We start from the raw sequence: 26,920 nt of genomic DNA on the forward strand, positions 1-26,920 counted from the left end.
GAACAACTATTAACTAGTGGCTTAATACAAATCAATTATTAAGCTATTGGCTGTTTACTAGTACTTATTAAGTACATATTCTGCATGATCTCATTCTAAAACCCTAATCCTACCCAATACTGAAACCAATCTACTAGCTTTATAACTATAAAAAGAAGCAAATTAGGAGATAATTAAGTTAAAATTTACAGTTAATGGTTTGATAATACCAAGAAATGTACTTTAAAATAAAGTGTGACCAAAACTAAACTAAAAATGAAAAGATATAGGAAATAAAACCTTTTATCAACATATTAACAACATCTATAATAACTTATGGTGGACACTGCTATAGTGGCTCCTTCTGGAATGCTTCCATGTGCTTACTTGTTTACAGTATTTAGATGTACACTATTAAAAATACAAATAGAGGCTTTTAAATAATATTGGTCATTTTTCAAAGAATCAAAACATTGGTATGGAGGCCAACTAATAATTAGTGGCTTATTACAAACCAATTATTAAGCTATTGGCTGTTTATTAGTACTTATAAAGTACATATTCTCCATGATCTCCTTCTACAACCCTAATCCTACCCAATACCGAAACCCAACTACAACCTTTATAACTATAAATAAGAAGCAATTTAGGAGATAATTAAGTTAAAATTTACAGCTAATGGTTTGTTAATACCAAGAATTGTACTTTAGAATAAAGTGTGACCAAAACTAAACTAAAAATGAAAAGATATAAGAAATAAAACCTTTTATCAACATAATAAACACATCTATAATAACTTAATGCTATAGTGGCTCCTTCTGGAATGGTTACTCCATGATCTCATTCTACAACCATAATCCTACCCAATACCGAAACCCAACTACTACCTTTATAACTATAAATAAAAAAGCTAATTAGGAGATTATTAAAATAAATTTACAATTAATGGTTTGTTAATACCAAGAATTGTACTTTAAAATAAAGTGTGACCAAAACTAATCTACATAAGAAAAGATAAAAGAAATAAAACCTTTTATCAACATATTAACAGCATCTATATAACATATAATGGACACCGCTATAGTGGCTCCTTCTGGAATGGTTACTCCATGATCTCATTCTACAAACATAATCCAACCAAATACCTAAACCCAACTACTATCTTAATAACTGTAAATAATAAGCAAATTAAAAGATTATTGAGCTAAAAGTCACAGTTAATGGTTTATTTATAGTGGGAATTCACCTTAAAATCAAATGTGATCAAAATTTGAATTAAAAAATGAAATAAAAATACAACCTTTTATCAACATAATAACAACATCTATAATAACATAAGATTGACACTATAATACTTTACACTATAATAAGATTGATGCTAGCTATATTGTCTCCTTCTGGAACTGAACGTGCTTACTTCAGTATTTAGATGATTAAAAAAATAGACATAGAGCCTTTTAAATGATTCTGACCATTTTTGGAAATAATATGAGCATTTAAAACTTACAGCCTCTCCACGATCTCCAGTCTTTCCAGATGGACCAATAGGACCAGGGGCTCCGGGAGCACCAGGGGCACCAGGAGGACCACTGTTTCCAGACTCACCACGGTCTCCCTACAATTGCAGAAAAATGATGCTTGAAATGGGTAGATCTTTCACGTGTTCATTTACATATTGATAGCCATTCATTTAATATTTAAGGAGGAATAAATAAAGAGAGAGAGAGCGAATGTCAAGTATTATTGAGAGTACACTACTTGAAAAGTTTTTAATAGTTATCATCATGTAAGGACATAAAGATTTAGGTACATTTGCTGTTCTTGCTTATTTCATATTGCATATTTTTTATTGTAACGTGAACTTAAAATGCCAAAAACTGCTTTTATTGTAGCCGAAATAAAACAAATAAGACTTTCTCCAGAAGAAACAATATTATAGGAAATACTGTGAAAAATTCCATAATTTGGGAATTGTTAGAAAAAGGAGGGCCAATAATTTTGACTTCAACTTCATATATGCAAGGTTCACACTCAAAGCCAAATGTAAAATTCCCTGACTTTTACTGACTAAAACGAGAATTTCCATGACCTATAGTAATGATAATAAATAAAAGTCATTAAATAAACAGGCAGCTGATGTGTTGATGATGGATAAATATCAATGTAATTATGCTGGTTTTTTGTAGATATATTTGTTAGATTATATTAAAATCATAGATTTTTAATACATATTTGATAACCATGTTTTTTAATAGTTATCATGTACGAATGTAAACATTTAGGCAAACTTATTTTACTTGCGTTTTTTAACGATGCATAGTTTTTTCTGTTATGGAAGATGATGGATAATGTTTAATGTAATTATGCTGATATAATGTGGTAGATGTATTATATTTGTATTATTTTAATACATGTTTAAGATTATAGCAAAATTATAGATTTATATTTGTAAGCATATCTTATTAACATTTACAATATGCATACAAAAATACCCTTGAAGCAAGTTATTTATGTGTTACATTGCAGTATTCAGCTGCATGCATAATAATAGCATTTTTTGTAAAATGTATTTTTAAAAGGGATTCACTAAGGTAAAATAATGTTTCACCATAAGTCAATTAGGCAGTTTCTGTTTCTACTAATAAGCTAAATTGTGTATTTACTGCAGACTGCAGCAGCAAAGAGATTTTTCAAGGAACACCACAGTGACAGTGAGTTTACAGAGACCCGAAAATCCTCCTGTTTTGTCTCTTCTTCAAATTCACAACAGTAATAATATGTGTAATTGTGCTCACCTTTGGTCCAGGAGGACCATCGCGGCCAGAAACACCATCATGTCCAGGGTTACCCTGCAGATTTGAAGGCATAAGAAATATTATTCATTTGGAACAGCATTTGGTTATTTCATAAAATCACCAATAAAGTTTGCTGACCTCACGTCCAGCCTCACCAGGGGCTCCACTCAGTCCAGGGGGTCCCATTGGTCCAGGGGGTCCACGTTCACCAACAGGCCCAGAGGGTCCCTGCTTTCCTGGCTCTCCCTGTAGTGCACGAGTATAATGGACATTTACATTCATGCATTCAACAGACGCTTCAATCAAAAAAAGAGACTTACAATAATGGAGAATATGAATAGTCAATTATCAACAGACTTATCTGAAAATTAAGCTTACGAAACAGGATTCATAACCTGTTTTATGGTCTTCCAAATTAAACGATAGAGTCGATTTATTCATCTATTATTTCTATTATTTTCTATCTATCTATTTTATTTATTTATTTATTTATTTTTTATTTATGTTTTAATGCCATTTCAGCAGCATTGGCTATATTCATGGCAACACCTAAACTAAATATACAATATATAACATGCAATCAAATCAGTTTCATAACAAACATTCACTGTACAAAAACAAAACAATCAAATAGTAACAACACAGACAAAAGTCATATTCAATCTTTTAGTTTGATTAAAGGTAAATATTCTAAAATTGCACCAGAAGGCACCCTTTCAATCATATTTTAAAAAGCGACTCACCTCTTTAAAGTTTTGTATGAACATAACAGCATATGACTTTTATTTTACTTTTATTTTATTTACATTACATTTGTCTTGTGCATTGTTTTCAGCTTTTGCTTAAACTTGTTTAATCAAACCTTTGTTTACCCGCATGTTGACGTTGTTTTAAATATTTGTTTACTCTTGAGACGCACTTTAAGTTCTATTTAATGTATGAAAAGTGCTATACAAAAAACAGTCTTATCATTACTATTATTGCTTCTAAAATGTGACATATTTCAATAAAATAAGATATTCAATTTAAAAATACAGCTACTGAAAATTGAACAATTCGCAAAAGAACATGCTGTATTATCTTAGGCTATATTTTATAATGTAATATCTTCCCCCGTCTCTTCACCAACATCCCTGATTGGTGTTTGGTCCCACAACAAGGCGGGATAAACTGTCACTCACATGAGGTCCACCAATCAAACAATTGGACAAAGTCAAGTCCCACCCTACTATTGCTATAATTTTCAACCAATTCAATGTTCTCAACCAACCTTCTCTCTCTCTACAATCCAGCCCGCTCTTTAAGATCCCAAAACTCTTGTAGGGCTTCTTGTAGTATACCCACAATAGCAAAGTCCACTAAAGGAGGTCGAGCCTTTTCATATATGGCTCCAAAACTCTGGAGTAGCCTTTCTGATATTGTGCGAGGCTCCAACAAGTTTGTTCTATTGACATGTTGTTTTTAAGTTTAAAGATGCTATTATTTACTTTTATTTGTTTCTCTTTTGTTATTATTTATTTAGCTGTGAAATAAATAAATTATACATAAAATATATCTTGATCTAGATTGTATGTTGACTTTAATGTAGATCCAAATAATCCTAAAATAAAATCTAATATCTATATAAATCTGTTGTCGGAGTACTTACAGAAGGACCTGCCAAGCCGCCGAAACCTCTCTCTCCTCTCTGTCCAGGAAGACCAACAATACCACGAGATCCAATAACACCAGGGGGTCCAGGAGCTCCAGCGAGACCCTAAAGACAAGAAAGAGGTATAAAAGACCATTAAGATTCAAAGACATCATGTGTTTGCACTGCACTGACACTATTGCATGAACAACAATTTAACTATAGTGAGCTGGTTAATGACCATATTGATATCTGAGCGGTTCAGATATAGGTTCATAATTGATTAACTGCAAATAGGGATGCAGTGATTAACCAATTTCACTATTAATTGTGCTTTGATTCATCATGGTTAATCAACTGTAAAGGCTTAGCTTTACAACATTTCTGTTGCATGAAATGAAATTATTAAATTCCAGAGATGTGGACCTTGTTTTGTTGCTTTATTTATGTTCATTGTACTGTATTTTTCAAAAGGCAAGTATATCGTTGAAGTCAAAAGGTAGCTAGAGGGTTTTTTTTTTATTATTTGGGTGCTAAAAGATCTAGAAAAAATGCACAAAATTAAAATACAGAACAATGTTGTAATGCAGTAGATTAAAAAAGGCTTCTAGATTACATTTATCTACATTTGTTAGATTTATGTCTCTTATATTTAATTCCAAACAGATTTTTATTTTGATTGCTAGTTATTTTCAGTTAAATAAATGAAATTATTAGTTGTTAATGTCAAAAAGTTTTATTTTAAGGAGAGAAATTGACTCTATTGTGTGTTATTAATATACTGTGTAGTTTTCATGTCATTTTATGAAATAATAGTGTTATAAAATTAATGAATGTATAGTAATCCTGTTAACCTTGAAACTGTGATTATTCCTCAGACAATAATCACACCAACAAAATCTATAATCATTGTAATATCCTCTATCTGCAATATATAAACATTTGTGAAACAAACTGAATGAACTTTAGCTAAATTTAAAGCTGATCTTGACATTGAACTAAACTGTATTAACATTAAGCCAAACTAAGCTGTATAATGACAATATTGGAAGTGTTGGAAATATGATTACTTACAAGAGGACCATCGGGACCAGGGCTACCCCTCTCTCCGGAGGGTCCTGGGGGTCCAGCAGCTCCAGCCTCTCCAGGACGGCCAGCGGGTCCCTTCTCACCACGGGCTCCTCTTTGTCCCTCTTTACCAGCAGGACCAGTAGGTCCAGGCGGTCCAGAAGCACCCTGAGATAGACAAACAGAAGGCATTAAATTAAATTCATCAAAAGTAAAAAAAACTAAGACTAAGAGAAGTTAGTAATGCTACATAAAGTATGAAGTCATAAACATTTGCTTAAATCAGAGATTCACAAATATATTTTGCAAGCTGACCCCTTTATTTTATATCATATTCACAAGTTTACAATATGTCTATTTTCTAGTGGCCACATAAAAATTCACATAAAAAAGTAAAGTAAATGTTTTACTATTCAAATTTATAAGCTGTATTTTTGCAATCGCTATTTTTAGCACTCTATTTTTGGCAAAGCCGGATTTAGACCTGGTTTAGAATGAATAATACTTACTGAGGGGCCTGGAGGTCCGACTCTACCAGCAGCACCAGGGAAACCAGTAGCACCCTAATAAAACAAAAACACGAACAGACTGCTATAAAACAACCTGAAAGACACACTGCAATAGCATTTTGTGGGAAAAATGACGGCAAAAAGAGATTTAAAAATTATTATGATTGCATTACATATCATTTGACATCATAAAATGTCAGAAATGCATAGTTTACGAAACAAAACATGTATATTTTTTTTTGCAAAGAAAGTCATGCATTTTAAGTGTGAGGCTAATTTTAGTTAATTAATATCATAATAATACTAATACTAATGCTAATACTACTACAACTAATAATAATAATAATAATAGTAATCTAAACAACAAAAATAAATGATTGTCTTAATTTTAAAAACTATTATATTATTTGAGTTTATGTATATATTTTGTATATATTATTTGAGTTCATGTATATATTTTGTATATATTATTTGATTATTTTATATACATCACTTGTATTCAATAATTATGAAAGCAAATATTCTGTTTTAATTTTATATGGATATGTATAATGTGCAGGATCTAGTATAAAAAACTATTATACTTCTATAACTATATATATATATATATATATATATATATATATATATATATATTACAACATAACATACTAAAATAGGTAAAACAACACCAGAAATAAGCAAAAAAAAAAAAAAAAACTGACATAATAATAAAAAAATACATTATTAAATATACAATTTAATAAAAAACACTGAATAACTTGGCAGTGAAAGTAAAATTGTTCTTTTTAGTGTGTAATAAATTGTAATAATGCAATAAATAGTGCGTAAAAACACACTTACAGGAGGTCCAGCACCACCACGAGCACCTTTAGGTCCAGTAGCACCAGCAGGTCCCTATCAACAACAAACAATAAGTTAACAACACTTATATCAACACCAACAAAAAAAAAGTTCATCTGCTTCTAATGCTGATGATATTACCTGTGGTCCAGAAGCTCCAACGGGTCCAGCAGGTCCAGGAGCTCCAGCGTCACCCTTGGGTCCGGAGTCTCCAGTCTCTCCTTTAGCACCAGGCTGTCCATTGCCACCCTGCATTAAGAGAAGAGATAGTTAACCTCAAATTGAAACCCCTCATGGTGGGAAATGATTGAGAAGAGACTGCTTTACTTACAGGAGGTCCAGCAAAACCAGCAGGTCCAGGAGCACCGACTTCACCGCGCTCACCCTGAGATAGGACAAAAATCAAAATGCATCAGTGACATGCACTACATTGTTTATATATAATCCCATACATACTGTGCAAAGCTTGAAGCAAAATGACTTATTTAATAAACTCTAAAGAAATGACAAATTGCATGCATGTTTGTTTGAGTTATTCAAATTTTATATATTAGACTTCTGCGGGTTATCTAGTGTGACATAATGAAAAAAATAAGGATAAAAATACTTGATTTTAATCTGAGCAAAAAGGTGCCATTTTCAAAATAAAAGTCTGATTTACAAATCAGAAGGCATGCAGTAGACTATGTGCAAAAGATTTTTTAAAATGTCGATCAAATATGATACACTAGGCTAATTCTGCTAATACATTTTGCATGCAACTGCTTGGAAGTTAGCATTATCTTTTGCTCCTTATGTCTATGTTTCAAGATATTTAATTTCTGTAATAACTTACAGGGCCTCCACGAGGTCCAGTCAATCCTGGGGGTCCAACAGCACCAGGCTCTCCCTAAAACACAACCAAATACAAAGCTGATTTAGTATCAACATTATTCTTTTATCCTTTTATTTAGTGACCAATTCAAAATGACTTTGAAGCTGAAACGTAATTGCTTGACAACATTAGTGTTAATCTTTCAATGCTATCTAATAAATGTTTCATATGTCTTTACCTTATCACCAGGAGCACCACTGGGTCCAGGAGGTCCAATAGGGCCGGTCATGCCACGCACGCCATCTTTGCCAGGAGCACCATCAGGACCCTTAGGACCACCATCACCCTAAAGAGAAAGCACAGCATCAATACTGTTTATAAAGCTATACTGAAATAGGTCCAAATGTACCGAAACGTTCTGTCATATTAAGAACAAGAATCATTGGATGAAATGTTAAAAGACAATTTAGGTTAAGTAAGGACAACAAAAGCAGTCATAAGGGTCAATAAGTCTTTTAAAGCTCTCTAATTATGTATGGTTTGTTAGGATAGGACAATATTTAGTTGCGATATATCTATATGAATATCTGGAATATGAACATTTTTAAAATCCCAACTGAGAAAAACATCCTTTAAAGTTCTTTGAAAAGCATATCACTAACCACAAATTACATTTGACAAATTAATTGTAGGGAATTTTCAAAATATCTACATGGAGCATGATCTAAACCTAATTAAAAACAATATAATTTTGTGTTTTTACAATGTATTATTGGCCATTTATACACTGTAAACAGCTATTACTTAAAATAAACGAGTAAATCCATTACCGTAAAAGTGACAAATTGATTTTACTTAAATAAATGTTGGTTCTGTTGTAATTTATAAATGTTAAGTTCATGTAACTTAATTTTTTAGAATTATGCACATACTTTTTCATACATTTACCTAATAATTGATAATGGGTCTACTCACTTTTTAAAAGTAAAATCAACTAAACACTTTTTACAGTGTACACATGTGATGGACAACTAAAGTCTACATATAATTAAGTCTATAATGTGCATTTTGTTTTATAATGTACATTCTATCATCTATCTATCTATCTATCTATCTATCTATCTATCTATCTATCTATCTATCTATCTATCTATCTATCTATCTATCTATCTATCTATCTATCTATCTATCTATCTATCTATCTATCTATCTATCTATCTATCTATCTATCTATCTATCCATCCATCCCCAACACTCATGAACGCTAACTCGGATATCATTTTGCACAAATATCTGATGGTAGAATGTCAAAATGATGCAGATGAATGAGTGTAATAATCTTACTCTGTCTCCTCGGGCTCCGGGCATTCCTCCAGCACCGCGCTCTCCGGGCATTCCCTGCATCCCTGCGGGTCCGACACCACCGTTGGCTCCAGCGGCACCAGGCTCTCCCTGAACACACAAAAAGCATCAGGTTATTTCTCTGACATCCCTGTACTGCATTTTACATTTGCCATACATTTATTAATTTTGTAAATGCTTTTATCCAGATAAACTTACAAGCTCTCACCCAAAAAGGACAATCTTTACTTGTGTTAAACCTTTATGAGTTCTGTTTTTTTGTTGATCACAAAAGAAGATATTTAGAAAAATGTTGGAAACCGGTGACTATTGACTTCTATAGTATTTGTTTTTCCAACTATCGATGGCAATGTTTACAGGTTTCCAACATTGTCAAACCATCTTCTTTTGTTTTTAGACGAACAAAACCACTTGAAGGAGAGTAAATAGTGAGTACATTTTCAATTTTGGGTGAACTATCCCTTTAAATCCCTAGAGAGTTCCAATATTTAAATTCTACGTCAAGTTATTATTTTTATTTATTTCATTTTTTTTTGTACTGATGATGGGAATACAAATATATATATATATATATCATTATGGTATTGAAACAGGAGTCTTACCTTTGCACCATCATTACCAGGGGATCCAGGGGCTCCACGAGGGCCGGTTGGGCCACCAGGTCCAGGGGCCCCACGCTCACCAGGGAAACCTCGGTCACCCTACGGGAGACATTTACAACATTACTCTACTGTATTTCATTACAAGTAAACAGAAACTACTGTAGTTGTTTATATTTAAAGGTGCTGTGAAGTGCTTTAAAATGTGCAGTACTGTGTGATGTCTGACAAAGACAGGGAGGGGCATAGAGTAGCTCCTCCCCTTTTAAAAAATAGCCAATAGCGTTTGATTTGCATGGAATGTATAACACTACATTTTTAAAATGTGAAATAATCAAGCAATATATATTTTTTTAAACAGCTTTCACATCATTTCATACCATAAAATATTGCTTTTCTATTTATTTCTTTTTCTTTCTTTTGCATCTATATTTTGTTTTAAAGTATGTTGTTAATTGAAAAACAACATACAGATACAAAAAGAATTTCATATATACATATATATATATATATATATATATATATATATATATCAGTAATAGTGCTAATACATTTAATAAGTGCAAAACTGGAAAACAGAGGTGTGTATTATGGTTCGAGATGAAGGATATTTATGTGAATATACTCACTCTGGGACCAGAAGGACCAGAAGGACCAGCTTCACCAGGAAGACCCTGTTAAACAATCAACATAATCAATACCGAATAAATGCTGATTGGCTTTTTTAATATGATATGATTGTTTACAATACGCTTGATTATGGTGACTTAACCTAAACTCCATACAGCAAGCATACAGTAAAACAAACAAAAAAACTCAGACAACAGCTATAATTGTTTGGATTTTGTTTGTATTGTTGTACAGGACACTGTAGTTTATTTATGTAAATGAGGATAGCAAAATGAAGTAAACCGTGACATATTTTATTCAAAAAATTTTCATACAAATGAGCCTGAGGGATTCCAGAAACTACAGTAATGAAAGTTGTGCAAATATTGTTATAATGCAGTTGTCTGAAGCAGTTTTGGTAATGCTTTTTTAATGCCATATCAGCAACCAAGGCTATTTTCATGGCAAGAACATTTCAATATTAAATATACAAGTAAAAACAACAAACAAATGGTACATAAATTAAATAGGATTTTTAGCGCTAATACATTATAAAAATTCTAACATTATATTTGGTGCCACTTTGCTAAAAATGTCCTTAAGAGAGTTCAGTTCATTAAAAAGCCTTCTGAATCATTACAAGCAGGACAGTGATGGTCAATAGTGATCCATTAGATACTGTGCCTTTCAATCAAAGCATTATCAAGATGAATTTGTTCTGACCAAGTTTGACTAGGAGTCATATTTTATGGCCATTTCCTAAACAATCATAATGTGAGAAATGCTCTGAGAAATCATTTTTGTTTTTACTCTAGACATGTTTGAGCGATCATCCATACCTGTTCACCGGGTTTGCCAGTCTCACCGGTAGCACCCTGTGCACCTGGAAGACCCTGGAAGAGAACAAATAATGATTGTATTAAATGACTAAATCAATTTTAAGTTTAGCTGGAAATACACCAGCATTATTGCACTACTCTCCTGTCTACCTGATTTGCTGGAATGTTTTTTTACTATATTTACTATTCTCTATTCTCATACCTGTCAACAATCCCGTTTTTCCAGGGATTCTCCCGTATTTTACAGTTCTATCCCGGGGGAATCCCTTATTATGGTGGGTGTATCCCTTATTTTCACAACCGAATGTTGACAGGTATGTATTCTTCATCTATGTGATTTGACTCTACATTATAAAAAGCAGATGAATAAAACTAAATTACACCAATAGTGATGTTTCCGTCCAACCATTTTTATGCACTTTATGTAATATCACATTAAAAAAAATGAGGTAAAAATATAATTATTGCATGCAAAATAAAAGTTTGCTTTTCATTTACTCTTTAGTTGATCCTTTTTATTTTTACCATTATTGTTGTCGTTAGCATTACTATTATTAATATTACTTAACAACTTCCTGCATTGCTGTATTTTGTTCATTTTATATATGCATGTCTTTTGTTATACTCAATGTTGTATGCTGATTGTCCACATCGTTTATTTTGTTCACATAATTTCAAAATAAAATATAAAATTTGTTGAAAAATAAGATTGTTTTGACATAATATATATGTGTATGATGTGTATATTGACTATTTCTATATAAATACACACATGCATGCAAATATTTGAGAAAATGTATTTATGTTTAGATTTAAAATATGATACAAACTATATAAATTTAAATATCGATGTAACAATATTGTTTTTATACAGTTTTGTTTCTATGTATACGTGTCTATCACATACACATAATAAATATATTGCCTAATACTCAAAAAATTAAAAATTTTGTGCATAAATTTAGAAAATATGCATTAAAAACATGCACAAATTACATTTTCTTTTGGATAAATGCCACCAGTTAATCAGGAATTGATTATTTTTTTTCCCTTGACTTTTAGGATGGAAATGGTGATTTATTTGCAAATGCTTTATGCGATATTCCAGCTTTGCGCATGAATCAAAAGCTTTTGATAATACTTACTTATTATTAAAAATACTAGGCATTTCTTCTAAATTACACAAGTAAAAGGGTCTGTGTTGATGATGAGCATCTAAAAATGTACCTGGAATCCAGAAGGACCAGCAGATCCCTGTTCTCCTTTCTCTCCAGCAGGTCCCTATGAGACGACAGGCCAGGGCAAAGTCAGAACAGTTCACACTGAAATAATTGATTTGTAATACATCAAACTTTTAAAGGTTTTAGCAGACGTACAGCAGGTCCAGGAGCACCAGGACTACCGATATCACCATCCTTACCAGGAGCTCCCTTTGAAAATACAGAGAAACACACAATGATCATAATTCAATTCATTTGAATTCAACTCAGGTTTCTTTGTATATTGCTTTTCACAATAATTATTGTTTCAAAGCAGCTTTAAAAAAAGGTGCACATTATTGCATTACAATCACATTCTGAAAACTTAAGGTTATTAGTTGCATTACTTTATAAGTTACTAATAACTAATTGACTAGTAACTAATAGCTTTTAACAGTTAAAGTTATTATGCATGAACATAGTTAACCTGCAGTTTTATTGCATATAGGTGATGTCTATGTGTACAAGATGAATCCGCTCAAACATTCAAGAAACAAGTTTAAAGAAATGCACAAGATTAATTAAACTGTGTAATTCAGGACTATAGGCAGAAATGTACTTTTCTGTTTAAAAGACAATATTTACCCCTGGTGTTTTTTATTTATTTATTTATTTTTTTTAAACCTTCGCAAGATTAAATTTGAAAAAAATACCTTTTTAAATGTGCAAATCTTTGCTGTAAATAATGCCAAAGGGTTAAATGTAAACTTTTACTTTAATTAAATAAAGAGTTTGGTCAGCTAACATGTTAAATTCACTTCAAATGAGGTATTGATAAAAAAAGATATAAAATTTATTTAAAATTTTGTAGTTGTAATTCATGTTTCTCATGATTTTTCCAGTTTATTAAAATTGTGTTTAATATTTCCTCCCAACATGTTAATTTGTGTGTGTATGCATGGCTCCATAGAGGCAACCTAGGCGGCAGCCAAGGGCGGCAGTTCAGCTTGCTCCGGCTCTGTGTGTATGGACTGCATCTTCAGTTTTTTTGTTAGATTAGTGCCAGTTTTGGCTTTGGTACTGACAAATCTAATGCATATGCACAAATGTATTGTAAAGTATCCTATAAAAATATTAATTTAAATGAGAGATCTGGAGGGGTTAACACTGCCTACTGACATTGATTACAATATATTATTTTAAATGCTTTTTAAACATTTTTTTTGCTTTTTTTAAGTAATAAAAGCTCAAAAGCCACTCCAGGGCTTTTCTGATGAGCATTTTAATGAGTGCCATATAAAGGGGTAAACTGGATATTAAATATAAAACATAACAGACTAATCTAAATGCTGATTAGCCCCTTTACTGACAACAGCGATGTGTTATTGCTTATAAAGCTCAAACACAATGAGAGCAGATGTGAGGTTTCTTTTATTACTTACGGCAGTCATGATAAACTTTGTTTAATTGAGCAAGGGGTATTTATGTCATCTTATCTTAAACTATTAAGCATTTTTAGCCAATTTGCCAGCATTTCCCACCCTTTTTGGTACATACCAGAGGGCCAGTAGGTCCAGCAAGTCCTCTCTCACCAGGTTTACCACTCTCACCCTAAAAGGAATAACAAATATATGTGAATATCAAGCAGTTGGTACAAGCTGACATTCATAAATACTTCAAAAATAAAACTTAAAATAACTAAGAAACCTCATTTTTAAACAATTTGAACAAAAAAATAAATACCATAAAAAATAAAGATCATATATTACTTTTTTTTTTTCAATTATGTTTCATGTATCATATCATACAATACTAATACATATGATATATTGAGAATATTTAGCTCATGCTAAATGAGGAAAGGATGCTACTTATGGGCTCATGGTGCAACCATGCCCAAATTACAAATGCATAAATAAAATGCATAAAAATAATGATAAAAAGTTGTGGAATTAATTTTATGATTAAATCTTTGTGGTTTAAAATTATTTATTATAATAAAATAGAGCGATTAAGAAATGAAAAATTAAACATGCTTCAAAAGCCATATAAAAAAGAAGCTTCAATCAAGTTAATGTTAATCTTGAAATGTGCATCAGCAGTCTTTATAAGGTTAATCTTGCATCACTCACTCACTTTGAACAGTCTGTTATAAAATTAATTAGACTTAAAATTAGTTCAATTATCACAATAACTTACATCGGTTCCTTTGGGCCCAGGGAATCCCATAACTCCAGGAGCACCACGAGATCCGGCAGGTCCTGGGGGTCCAGGGCGACCATCTTGTCCAGGTGCACCCTGTGAGTTAGACATTCAGGCAAACATTCATTTAAACACAAGATTATATCTGATATCATTTCTACACTGCATACAAAAACTACACAATGAATGACAAAAATAAAATCTTACAGAAGGTCCAGCTTTGCCATCAGGTCCAGGGCTTCCAGGGGCACCAGTCATACCCTACAACAGTGAACAGTTTAGGTTAAATACTTTAAGATGCTCTTTATACTGCTAATAATGCTTGGACCAATAAAAATGAAAAGTAATTTACCTTAGATCCAGGCAGACCTGGCTCTCCTGGGCGACCAGACTCTCCGGAGGCTCCTTGAGCTCCCATTGGTCCGTTGGCTCCACGCTCGCCAGGGGCACCCTGAAAGTAGATTAAAATGAGATTATCTTTAGTAAATCAGTGTTTCTACAACCGAAATCTACTACAGGACCCTGGACAGCTCCTTCCCCATGCATTTCACTGTGAGAAGGAATGAACTAAACTGAGTGCTGTGAGCTTAACAAATATTTTATTATTATATATTTAGTTTATTAGAAGATGACTTCTGTTTGGATATGCATAGGTAAAAGTACTCTGTAAGAAAAAGACATGCAATTGCATCTCTAAAAATATGCTGAATTAACTAATTAGAAGTGCTGCATTCTTATTAGAATGATTCAGTCCTGATAAATAATATTAGATATGTCATCACAATGCGATATATATATATATATATATATATATATATATATATATATATATATATATACAATATTGGTCAAAAGAGCATGTTTAGATAAAGAAATATTGGGAAACTGCTTTTAGCAACGTAACAATGTAACTTAAATGTTGTGATGGCATTAACGTTGTTGTGGAAACTGATACATATTTTTCAGAAACTAAATTCTTAAGAAACAAAATTGTTTAAATAGCCTTTAATCTCTTTTATAATAACCTTTTGTGTATTTCTTGCATATTTGAATATATTTAAATAAATATATGTTTAAATTTAAATAAATGCAATATTTACTTTTGATTTCAGTCATGGTTTCCATTTTAAAAAAAAAGAATATCTGAATAATTAGCATTTTAAGTATATTACACTGCAAAACTTTTAAATGTAAACAATATTTTGAAATATGACTTTTATTTACATATTTGTATCACCTTCCTTTTTAAAAACGTGGTCAAATAAATGCAGCCTTACTGATTCCAAAATTTTCTCCAGCACAATTGACTCTGGTTTTCAGAGCTTAAATTACATGTAAGCAGATTTATTCTTGATTTGTCACATTTGTGTGCTGTATTAATAATCTCACCAAAGGTCCAGGTGCGCCATCACTACCAGGAAGACCACGGTTGCCAGGTGCACCCTTTTGAAAGAAAAAGAAAATAAGTGAACTAAAAAACAAAGCATTCTTGTATGCATTTGTTCCTGTTTTAGTAAGTTAAACATACACGGGCTCCAGGAGGTCCGACAGGTCCAGCAGCACCAGGCTCACCACGAGCTCCTCTCTTTCCTTCCTCACCAGCGTTTCCGGCGAGACCTTGGGGTCCAACTGGACCCTACAAAAGAGAACGATAACTATTACTAAAACAGCAGAGGTTTTAGTAGGAATGATTTGTGTTTTAAAGATACCTACAGGCTCTCCCTTAGGACCAGCATCTCCCTTAGGGCCTTGGAGACCAGGATCTCCCTGAAATAAGAGAATAAAATATTAATTTTACAGTACCATGTAAACTTTAAAAAAAAGTTTAAATGAAAGAAAGTGATAGTTCTTCTATAAATTATTTTTTCTTGCTATTATTCATTTATTTTAATCTAACGCTGCAATTAAAATGCAAACAAAATGATGTAGAATTCTGATATTTGAACAGTTTTGGGTCCCATTCACCCATGTAATAAAATATATAATAATACATATAATATATAATAATAGCAACAGAAATGATAACATTTTTGTGGGTTTTTTTTGTGTTCCAGGAAACAATTTACACAGGTTTATAAATACATAAAGGTCAGTAAATATTCATTTTGGGTGATGAAGTGTGTTGTCAAATTACAGACTATTATTTAGATCTTTAAACCAGTTTCACACCAATTTCAATCAAACAAAAGAGTGCAAAAACATACTTATAAACCCTGAGTATTCCCTATGAATGCACTATAAAAAGCAGTAAACATACATTGTTTCCTTTGGGGCCTGGAGCTCCATTAGGTCCAGCGGGTCCTGGTGGTCCACGAGCACCAGGGAAACCAGGAGCACCAGCAATACCAGCAGCACCCTTAAAATGGCCATGCAAACCAGTTTAATTACATACAGAATTGGGTGGATTAATACAATGAATTTTAATTAATAAATACCAAGTAAAGTTATATAAATAAAATATAAGAATACTTACAGGAGATCCTTTGCCACCAGGAGTGCCATCAGAACCAGGTCCTCCCTATGGAGAAAGAACAAAAGAGAAGTTCGCTATTAAAAGCTGATGACGTTTATCTTATTCACCACACACTGTAATAAACAGCCAATCATTATATTGTGTTTGTTGCATTAGCTTTTTAAAGTTTTATCCATTCCCAAAAGTACATTTAAATTTTGTCAAATGAACAAATTAATTGGATAAACACAACACTTAAAAAATGCATTTAATAAATTACTATTTTGTAGATAATCCAACTTTCTCTATTTCTAATTAAACCACCAATGTATACCGATTCTCTTTCAAAATTTAGAAATCTTTCTATCAAATTAGCAAGATTTTCTTTTTTAATATAGCAAATACTCACAGCAGGGCCGGCAGCACCAGCAGGTCCAGGGTTACCAGGCTCACCACGGGGTCCCTGAGGTCCCTCTGAACCACGACCTCCAGCAGCACCAGTTTCTCCCTTCAGAAGAAAAAAACATGATTAAAACTTAGATTTTTTTAGGAAAGTGACTCCTTATTTACTCATTTAGCAGTGCATTTTATTGCTATAACATCTATACAAGAGTCAAGAAACAACGTAATTGTGTTCTGGATGTGTTTGTGTGTGTTTAATAATATTGCATTGCTTTTATACCAGTATACCAATATAATATTGTCATCTGCACCAATCCATGACCATGAAAAACATTTAAATGTGGGTGCACTTAATGTAAAATGGGTGCATAAGTGTGTTTTTTAAAAATATTTATTAAAACAATTATTTTTAGGAAAGTGACTCCTAATTTACTCATTTAGCAGTGCATTTTATTGGTATAACATCTATACAAGAGTTACAAAACAACTTAATTGTGTTTCGGATGTATTTGTGTGTGTTTAATAATATTGCATTGCTTTTATACTAATATACGAATATACTACTGTCATCTCCACCAATCCATGACCATGAAAAACATTAAAATGTGGGTGCATTTAATGTAAAATGACTGCATAAGTGTGTTAAAAACAAAAAAACAAAACAGTGATTAAAACAATTATTTTTAGGAAAGTGACTTCTAATTTACTCATTTAGCAGTCCATTTTATTGGTATCCCATCTATGCAAGAGTTAAGAAACAACTTAATTGTGTTCTGGATGTGTTTTTATGTGTTTAATAATATTGCATTGCTTTTATACCAATATACTATTGTCATCTGAACTAATACATGACCACGAAAAAATTTAAAATGTGAGTGAACTTAATGTAAAATGGGTGCAAAATTGTGTTTCGTTTGCTGTACCTTAGCACCAGCACCACCAGGGAAACCAGGAGGACCAGCAGGGCCAGTGGGTCCCTAATGTTGGAAAAATATGAAAAGGTAGTTAAACAAAAGACATCAAATACATAAAAATTACTTTTAAGATTCACCCCGCTCTGATCAGACAATGCTAAAGTCTCAACATCATACTGTAAAGATTACATTGCAGAGATGCTTGAGTTTTTGACTCATTTCTAGTCCAATTATCTAAAAATTCTTAAATCAATAATAATTTTCAAGACATGCAAAAAATATTGTTTCGTATTCAGAAATAAAAGGTCAAAATTAAACGAGTTTTCCCTCAAAACAATCAAAATAATGTGTAAAATAATCTGATTTCAAACCAAAAACAAGATTATTTTACTTAATTTTGACTAATTATTTCTGAAAATAAAACAATATTGTTTAAAAATGCTTCCTGATTTAAGAATTTTTAGATATTTAGACAAGATACAAGACAAAAACACATTTTTTTTTGCAGTTTATTGCTACAATTACCTGTCAATAACCTTCCCAGATTACTCAAACATTCAAGTTCTCATAATATAACTTCAAGTGGACTATACTTAACATTTTAAAGCATCACAAAAACATACTTCAATCTGTTTGATTTATAAAAAACGACTATAAAATCAAGGTAAATTGTACTGACTATCAATCAGACTGAAATACTTAAATTATATGTATAATCATACAGTAAATAACTGCTTGTATTCACAGAGTATTGAGACTTACGGGAGGTCCGGCAGCGCCAGTGTTACCATCATTACCACGTGCACCCTGCAGAAAACAAAGCGGATTCATTTTTATAATCCAGTGATGATACTGAATGATGATCTGAACCCTGAACTAAAGAGACAGTTCACCCAGTGTGAATTTTACTAACTACGACATGTACACACTATTAAACTTACTCACTCTGAAAAATGCTGGAAACCTGTTACCATTGACCTCCATAGAATTTGTATTTCCTACTATAGATCTCACTGGTTGTCGATTTGTAACACAAAAGAAGATATTTTGAAGAATGTTAGAAACCTGTAACCATTCATAACATCCATAGTAGGAAATACAAATTCTATGGACGTCAATGGTTACAGGTTTCCAGCATTTTTCGAAATATCTTCTTTTGTGTTTAACTAAAGTAACAAGTGTATGACAGGTAAACGAAGACAGAATTTTCAATTTTGGGTGAACCATCCCTTTAGGATTCTCACAAGCAAGCAATTCTTGAAATAAGAATGACTATGCATGTGAAAGCAATTTATAAATATCCATGCATTTTGTTCAATAATTAAGTAACAGACTTTAATTTGTTTGCATTAATGCAGACTTCAAATTGTCACACTTATAAATGTTTACTCAAGAACAATCAGTATGTATAACTCATAAATGCATAAGCTAAATAAACATATGAGGTATAAACATATAAGATGAAGACTGTACTGAATATTCAATATAAAGTTTAAATGAATCAACTCAAGATGTTTTTGTAAGATTGTAGTTACTTACAGAAGGACCGGGAGGACCAGGACGACCTCTCTCACCGGGCAAACCACGAGCACCCTGAATAAAGAGGAAAAAGTGTGAATATGAAACTTGTTATATGTTTTAAAATATATACTTATTAAGATATATCTTAATGCTGTCTGGATCCACTTACCATGGCTCCAGGAGTTCCAGCCTCGCCAGGAGAACCAGCTTCTCCCTAAAACAGAGTGAAAATATGATTAATTGAGGATGCAAAGTGGCATACATATGAATAATAATATCTGCGTATGATCAATTTAAATCTAACCTTAGGTCCAGCAATGCCAGCGTCTCCCTTAGCTCCATCTAGACCAGGGAATCCCTGAATGAGGCAATAAAATTATGGTCACACTTTCTTTTAAGACACAATTCTCACTATTATTAGACTTTAAGCTTAATAATTTGATGCTTATTAATAGTTATTATGGTAATAGTTTTGCTATTAGGTAGGATTACGGATGCAGAATAAGATCATATGTCATAAGTACCAATATACAAGTAATATCTTGATTATAAATATTAATGTATAAAGTCCAAAAACACATTTTAAGCAACAGTGCAGACAAAAATAAAATAAAATAAACACATTTAGTGAGTATATTAATGAATGTCTAAAACTGATATGCAACTTAATATAACACATTTAAATACTTATTTCATGCAATTTTATTATTTTATACTTATTTAATTACCTAATGTAAATTAATTTATGTAGCCTAAACACATATGAAGGGAAATTGCATTAAATAGATAAAATTTTAGAATGTATGAAAGGAAGTGAAAACACACTTATTGTAAAAAAAAATAAATAAATAAAATACATTTGGTGAGTATATTAATAATTATCTATAAAAATATGCAACCTAATATAAAATAATATATTTACTTACTTATTCTATTACTTTAGACTCATTTTATAATTTATTTTATGCATTTGCATTATTTTACTTATAGCCTAAACATGATGAGAAATTGCATTAAACAAATAGCAAAAATCTAAGCTAATTTAAATCTAAAATAGCTTAAAAAACACAGTTTAAGCACTGTTGTACACAAAACAAAACAAACAAAAAAAAAACAACACATTTAATGAGCATTATATTAATGAATATCTAAAGAAATAATGCAACCTAATATAAAATAATATGTTTAATTACTTTTTAAAATAATTTTAGACTCATTTAATGACTTATTTTATGCAACTGCATTATTTTATACTTTTTTAAGTAATTACTTAATTTAGAATAACTTAATTCTAATTAATTTATGTAGTCTAAACGCATATGAAGGGAAATTGCATTAAACAAATACCTAAAATCTAAGCTAATCTAAATCTAAAATAGTTTAAAAAACACACTTTTAAGCAATATTGTACACAAAATAAAAAAAACACATTTAATAAGTATAATATTAATGAATATCTAAAGAAGTAATGCAACCTAATATAAAATAATACATTTAATTACTTATTTTATCATTTTAGATTCATTTAATGTCTTATTTTATTACTTTAGACTCATTTAATGACTTATTTTATGCAATTGCATTGTGTTATACTTATTTATTCATATTTATTCATATGAAGGAAAATTGCACTAAACAAACAGCTATTCTAAATCCAAAATAGCTTAAAAAACACAAATTTCAAGCAATATTTTACACAAAATAAAAAACACATTTAATGAGCATTATAAAATAATGAATATCTAAAGAAACAATGCAACCTAATATAAAATGCTACATTTACTTTTTAAAAATAATTTTAGACTGATTTAGTAACAAAGTTTACGCTATTGCACTATTTCATACTTATTTATTTAATTACTTAAGGTAGAATAACTTAATGTAAATGAATTTACGTAGCCTAAACACCCATGATGAGAACTTGCAAATAACAAATAGCAAAAATCTAAGCTAATTTAATTCTAAAATTGCAAAAAAAACACAAAAAAAAAAACACATTGTAAGCACTGTTGTAAACAAACCAAAAAAAAACAACACATTTAATGAGCATTATATTAACGGATATCTAAAAAAGTCATGCAACCTGATATAAAATAAAACATTTAATTACTTATTTTTATGCAATCTTGTTATTTATACTTAATTTATGCAAAGATGCATGAGTATTGCACACAGAATAAAAAAAACTAAAATATTAAATATATATGAGTATTACAACAATGGCCATACGATGACAATGTATAAACAAACATAACAAATCAATCGTTTAAATAATAAAATAAAAAAAAACATATTATTTGCTGTCATACTCACTCTGTGTCCCTTGATGCCAGGGAGTCCAGGGGTTCCTGGGAATCCACGAGCACCCTGTGAAATTAGCATGATAATGCAATCTATATAGTGTATAGCTCCACATATAAATTGTATATCCCAATTAGCATGCTGCATGTCTTCTTACACACTAATTCAAAATGTCTATGAATATCAATGACAAATATCTCACCTGAGGCCCAGCTGCTCCACGCTCACCGGGACGGCCTGCTTTGCCAGCTTCACCCTTAGGAAGAGCAAAACCAATATAAACAGGCATGAAAGACACACTGAAGATGATTTAAATGAGGAAAAGAAACACTCACATCTTCTCCGTTCTTTCCAGGAGGGCCGGGAGGACCACGAGAACCCATTGGACCCTGCAGACAGGTTATTAATAATAATATTCAGCAAATATGTATGCTCTGTAAAATCTAAAGCAGGCTATATTATGTCACACAGAAACACTGAGAACGAATAAAGTAAATGCAAGGTACTTACAGGAGCACCAGGCTCACCAGGCTCGCCTGGGGGGCCAGTGAATCCCTGAGGGCCCTGAGATAAACACAAACAAATACAGTTAGATTTCAAGTGAAAGATTGAGTTTATAATGTTAACCTCTTTATTGTATAGTATTAAAACCAACTTACAGGTGAACCTGCAGGTCCTGGGGGGCCACGGGGACCCATGGGGCCCTACAAGAGAGAAACCCCCATGTTAGATGTAGATATGATAATAATGTAAATGCAAAAGTCAGTATGAGCCAATCTTTAACAACATTAAACATTGTTAAATGACCGATTCTAATAGCATCATTGATGTTTATGCACGATAGCAGTGAGTTATGATACGTGAGATGTACAAACACATTTCTGATTATTCTGTCCACTGGAGGATGAGGACAAACAGAGAAGCTGACTTACTGGTGGTCCGGGTTGAGGAGGACCGCTGGACTTCTCACTGCCATAAGCCATCTGGGAAAGGAAAGACTGTGGGAGAGCAAGAGAATCAAAGTATGAGCTTCTGTGATTATCTTCAGCTCATCGTTTAACTACTCGAGGATTGAGTTTGTTTGAATGCCATGATAATATAAACTCCAAATTCACATGGATGTCAATTAAAGCATGCATGTGATAAGCCACAAACAGCTTTTAAAGAGTGCACATTGTGCTTTTATTCCTGTCAACCTAGTGTGAAACCTAGTGGCGGGAATGATGGGAGCTGTTCACATAGTTAGGTACTGAACTACACAGTAAGATTATAGTCTTTTGGTTGTTGTAATAAATAAGATTATTAAAATACAAGACGTTCAACTTCAGTATTTCTACTAAAAATGTCACATTGCATTTTGTGCATTACTAGCAATTTCTGAAGGAAATCAGTGTTTAAAAAAATCTTTTCAACATTATTTTGTTTATTATTTTATTTTTACTAAAAGTTAATTATTACTTTATTATTTTATTGTAATAATAATACACATTTTTGCTGTATTTTACCTTCATATATATCATTTTCTTAATGGCAAACATAAAAATCTACTGTGTAGCAGTGGAAGACTATGCACAGATTCTTTGTCTGATTATCGTAAATATAATTGTATGGATGCAGATAACTCAAATCCAGATTCACAGATTAAATAAAAAATTATATATATAAATATTGGAACTAATTCCTTACTCCGCCGCCAAGGCCAGAGGTCCCAGGAGGACCAGGAGGGCCAGGGAGTCCATTCTCTCCGGGAGTACCATCTCTGCCAGGAGGCCCAACAGGACCCTGTAAAACACAGCAGAGACCCATGAACATTAATTTCTTTCCATACTGATTTTATTATCATTTTGTTTTGCATAACGTGTATAAAATATCATATAAAGTTTTAAACTGTGCTGTAAGTGACATAATATATATAAAAAGCTTTAATATGCAACGTTGTGCAAGTTACATAAGGTTAAAGAGGTCAAAGGTCAGCGGAACAAGTAAAGGTCAACAGGTTAAATGCTTAATAACTACCTTCAGTTTACCTCTAACATGAATACAAGCTTTTTAACACCTATGACATTTGTACTCTTGAAAACCCCATTGTGCATTTTTGTTTCGTTTTATTACTAGTCTTCAAAACATAGTAGGAAAAAAAACATTCATAATAAGCTGGTAAGTAGATTTTCAACAACAAAAAGTCTACTCACTGGGTCTCCTCTTGGGCCAGCAGGACCCTAAAGATGAAAAATGTGAAATATTTGCAATTTAGTGCAATTTAATTACCTTGGAGCAATTTGCAAATATAACATAAACATGTTTCAATGTGCTTAATGCACATTATTGTGATGCATTCACTTTTTATACGCAATAAAATTCACACTAACCACGGTATCAACATATGGAGGCTCAGGAGCTGCAGTAACTTCTTCTATGGAAAGAATTTAAACATATTTCAGAAATAAAATAAAACAGCTAATGTAAAGATAAACTCAGAGTATGTAGAAATAATAAATAAATAAATAAATAAGCAAGTACTTTTAGCAATAACAATAGCAAAACAAAGCATCATTACTTTGTTTTGTGTGTAAATGAAGCTTAATATGCATTTACAAAACGAAACACACAAAATGTGTGTGTGTATATATATATATATATATATATATATATATATATATATATATATATATGAAAGCACATTGATGTGCAATGCATCATACACTGTTGTGAAAAACAGTGCAGAAAATGCATTATTAGTTGAAAAATAATAACAGCTACAAGCAAAAGCATCCTTAATCCCTCAGCTGCATGTAAAGGCATCAATGGTGAAAGAATCCAGTGAAGTATTAAAACTCCATAGGGCTCCAGCATGATGGCAGGCCAATGACAGATATTTCCCAGAGCATGTGATTAAGCGTTTGCACACTTGAGGGCGGCAGAGCTAGCATGACCACAAGGTTGAAGGTGGAGGTAGTACCGTCGGGGCAGATGGGGCAGCATTCTCCATCGGGAATCTCTGGATTGGCACAGTCTGATGTATCCTCGCAGATCACCTCGTCGCACATGACCGTCCCGCTGTCGCAGACGCAGATTTGGCAGGGCTCGGGTTTCCATACATCCTTGTCGTTGTAATTCTGACCCTCCAATGTACAGCTACCGAATGAGACTGCAAGGACAAGAAGCATGAATTAGGACAGTGGAGGATAATCAATTGAACTGAAGGGTCCACAATAATATCCCAATTTGATTTTAAAAGATAATTGTAACCAAACAGGCAACTAAATATCACCCTCAGAGTGCTAAGTGAATAAAAAAGTCTCTAAAACATACAAATACAAACACCTCTAGGTTACATTTAGAAGGAAATATATGGTAAGTATAACACAAAAGCAACGATAATGGCATTACTCTTGCAAAATGCAGAGAGTGAACATTAGAGACCTTACTGTTTTAATTTAACTGTTAAAAATCTTTAAAATTAGGATAAAATAGTGTAATTGGGCGTGGTGCATTAGGGTGATGATGTTAAAGACAGGCCTTCATCATGTTTAAGACTATATAGTGTTAAAATCCACCGCTTGGTGGCGCTATTGACTGTTCAATGCACCGTCACGCCCCGAACACTCACAATTAATGAACTGGAAACTAAAGGGTTTTCCATATCAAATAAAAATCTTGTTTGTCATTTAGAAACGCGAAATTGTAAGTATATTGTTAAACCTTAACGGCTAAGCTAACCCTGACAAAACCGTTTGTTTACAAGAGTAACGGCTGCATCTGTTCTATCACAAAAGCAGTGTAATCCACAGATAAGCGGGTTTATATCCTGTTTTCGAATGATAAATGTATGACAGAATACTGAGAAGCGTGAAAATGAGAAGATAAGTGATTTTAAAAGCCCTCTTCTCTTCTTTTCGTCGTCTTTTCCTTCAGCGCATCCTTCGCTCGAGGACATCACTCAGGCGCGCGTGCTCGCGCTTAACATGTAAGGGCACGCGCGCAGGAAACAAGCACGATGAAGAAACAACAACTCCGCAAGATGCACAAAGAAAGATTTCTAGAAGTTTTAAAAAAACGCTGGTGAGAATAAAAAGGTAGGGCTTTCCTCCTCAAGACATTCCCAAGAAAGTTTCAGAGTGCAGGTGAGCTGCAACATCTCCCCCTCCTCAGTTCTCCAGTGTCCACTGTCAAGCATCTTTGGAGTTAAAAGCAGGAGTAAAAATCATACTCACTGTCATCCTCTCCTTGTCCTCTCACTGCAAGGACCACTGCGGCGAGCAGCAGCCCTAACCGGATATCCACAAAGCTGAACATGTCTAAATATTAGACATGTAGACTCTTTGAGGCTAGGGGAATCCTGTTTTGTCCTCACTCATACACGTAGGGTCCGGTCTGTGTAACTCCAATCCAGACCCTAGCAGAAACTCCCTACTGCCTAAACAAATGTTTGACCCTGGCTTTTATATGCCAAAGTTTTGGGGAGGTGCTGAGTGCGCAAGATATCTGCTACATGTTCAAGGCGAAGGGAGTCCCTCCTTCAGCCAAGACAAAGGGCCGCCTTAAAACATGTCAAACTATTCCTAGTCTTCATTACAACGTGGACATTTTGAAAACATGGAGACGTTTGTTAGGGATTCTGGATATCTTGCTCTTCTCTGAATGTCAGGATCTGGTGTGCTTCTTTTTGACTTGGACATGCAGCACCCTCTGTGAATATTTCATGGGCTTTTACTGATTTATTATGGTTACCAGATGACAAATTTGATTATTTCTTGTTTTTTTGGGTGAATTTGAGGGATGTTCAGATGTTCGGAAAATAGGGTTTACTCTTTCAAAATGTTCAGACATTAAATGTCTGCACAAACTTTACATGACTTTCTTTGCTGGATCAGAAACATGT

General features: G+C 32.5%; 1 protein-coding gene across 3 annotated transcripts in view; it reads right to left on the reverse strand.

Annotated features, from left to right (window-relative positions):
* The window catches only part of col1a1b (collagen, type I, alpha 1b), a 37,774-nt gene extending 11,321 nt beyond the window's left edge, over nt 1-26,453 (reverse strand). Inside the window, exons 1-43 of one of the 3 annotated variants that reach the window (XR_015503283.1) lie at nt 26,253-26,453; nt 24,998-25,186; nt 24,408-24,451; nt 24,231-24,257; nt 23,725-23,820; nt 22,971-23,036; nt 22,698-22,742; nt 22,549-22,602; nt 22,374-22,427; nt 22,241-22,294; nt 22,051-22,104; nt 20,042-20,095; nt 19,907-19,951; nt 19,756-19,809; nt 18,979-19,023; nt 18,226-18,279; nt 17,310-17,408; nt 16,922-16,966; nt 16,706-16,804; nt 16,162-16,215; nt 15,977-16,084; nt 15,838-15,891; nt 14,801-14,899; nt 14,656-14,709; nt 14,446-14,544; nt 13,804-13,857; nt 12,424-12,477; nt 12,275-12,328; nt 11,048-11,101; nt 10,229-10,273; nt 9,603-9,701; nt 8,983-9,090; nt 7,877-7,984; nt 7,660-7,713; nt 7,156-7,209; nt 6,966-7,073; nt 6,825-6,878; nt 5,982-6,035; nt 5,479-5,640; nt 4,423-4,530; nt 2,913-3,020; nt 2,775-2,828; nt 1,487-1,594 (exon numbers count right to left, since the gene is read on the reverse strand). Coding sequence is in view for 2 of the 3 variants with exons in the window: in NM_201478.1 (NP_958886.1) it covers nt 1,487-1,594; nt 2,775-2,828; nt 2,913-3,020; nt 4,423-4,530; nt 5,479-5,640; nt 5,982-6,035; nt 6,825-6,878; nt 6,966-7,073; nt 7,156-7,209; nt 7,660-7,713; nt 7,877-7,984; nt 8,983-9,090; nt 9,603-9,701; nt 10,229-10,273; nt 11,048-11,101; nt 12,275-12,328; nt 12,424-12,477; nt 13,804-13,857; nt 14,446-14,544; nt 14,656-14,709; nt 14,801-14,899; nt 15,838-15,891; nt 15,977-16,084; nt 16,162-16,215; nt 16,706-16,804; nt 16,922-16,966; nt 17,310-17,408; nt 18,226-18,279; nt 18,979-19,023; nt 19,756-19,809; nt 19,907-19,951; nt 20,042-20,095; nt 22,051-22,104; nt 22,241-22,294; nt 22,374-22,427; nt 22,549-22,602; nt 22,698-22,742; nt 22,971-23,036; nt 23,725-23,820; nt 24,231-24,257; nt 24,408-24,451; nt 24,998-25,186; nt 26,253-26,334 (3,168 nt within the window). In the remaining variant the exon portion in view is untranslated. 3 annotated transcript variants of the gene reach the window in all.
* Nucleotides 26,454-26,920: the final 467 nt, after the last annotated feature.

This window comes from Danio rerio, chromosome 12 (genome assembly GCF_052040795.2).
Source record: "Danio rerio strain M-AB ecotype USA chromosome 12, GRCz13ab, whole genome shotgun sequence".
Taxonomy (NCBI): domain Eukaryota; kingdom Metazoa; phylum Chordata; class Actinopteri; order Cypriniformes; family Danionidae; genus Danio; species Danio rerio.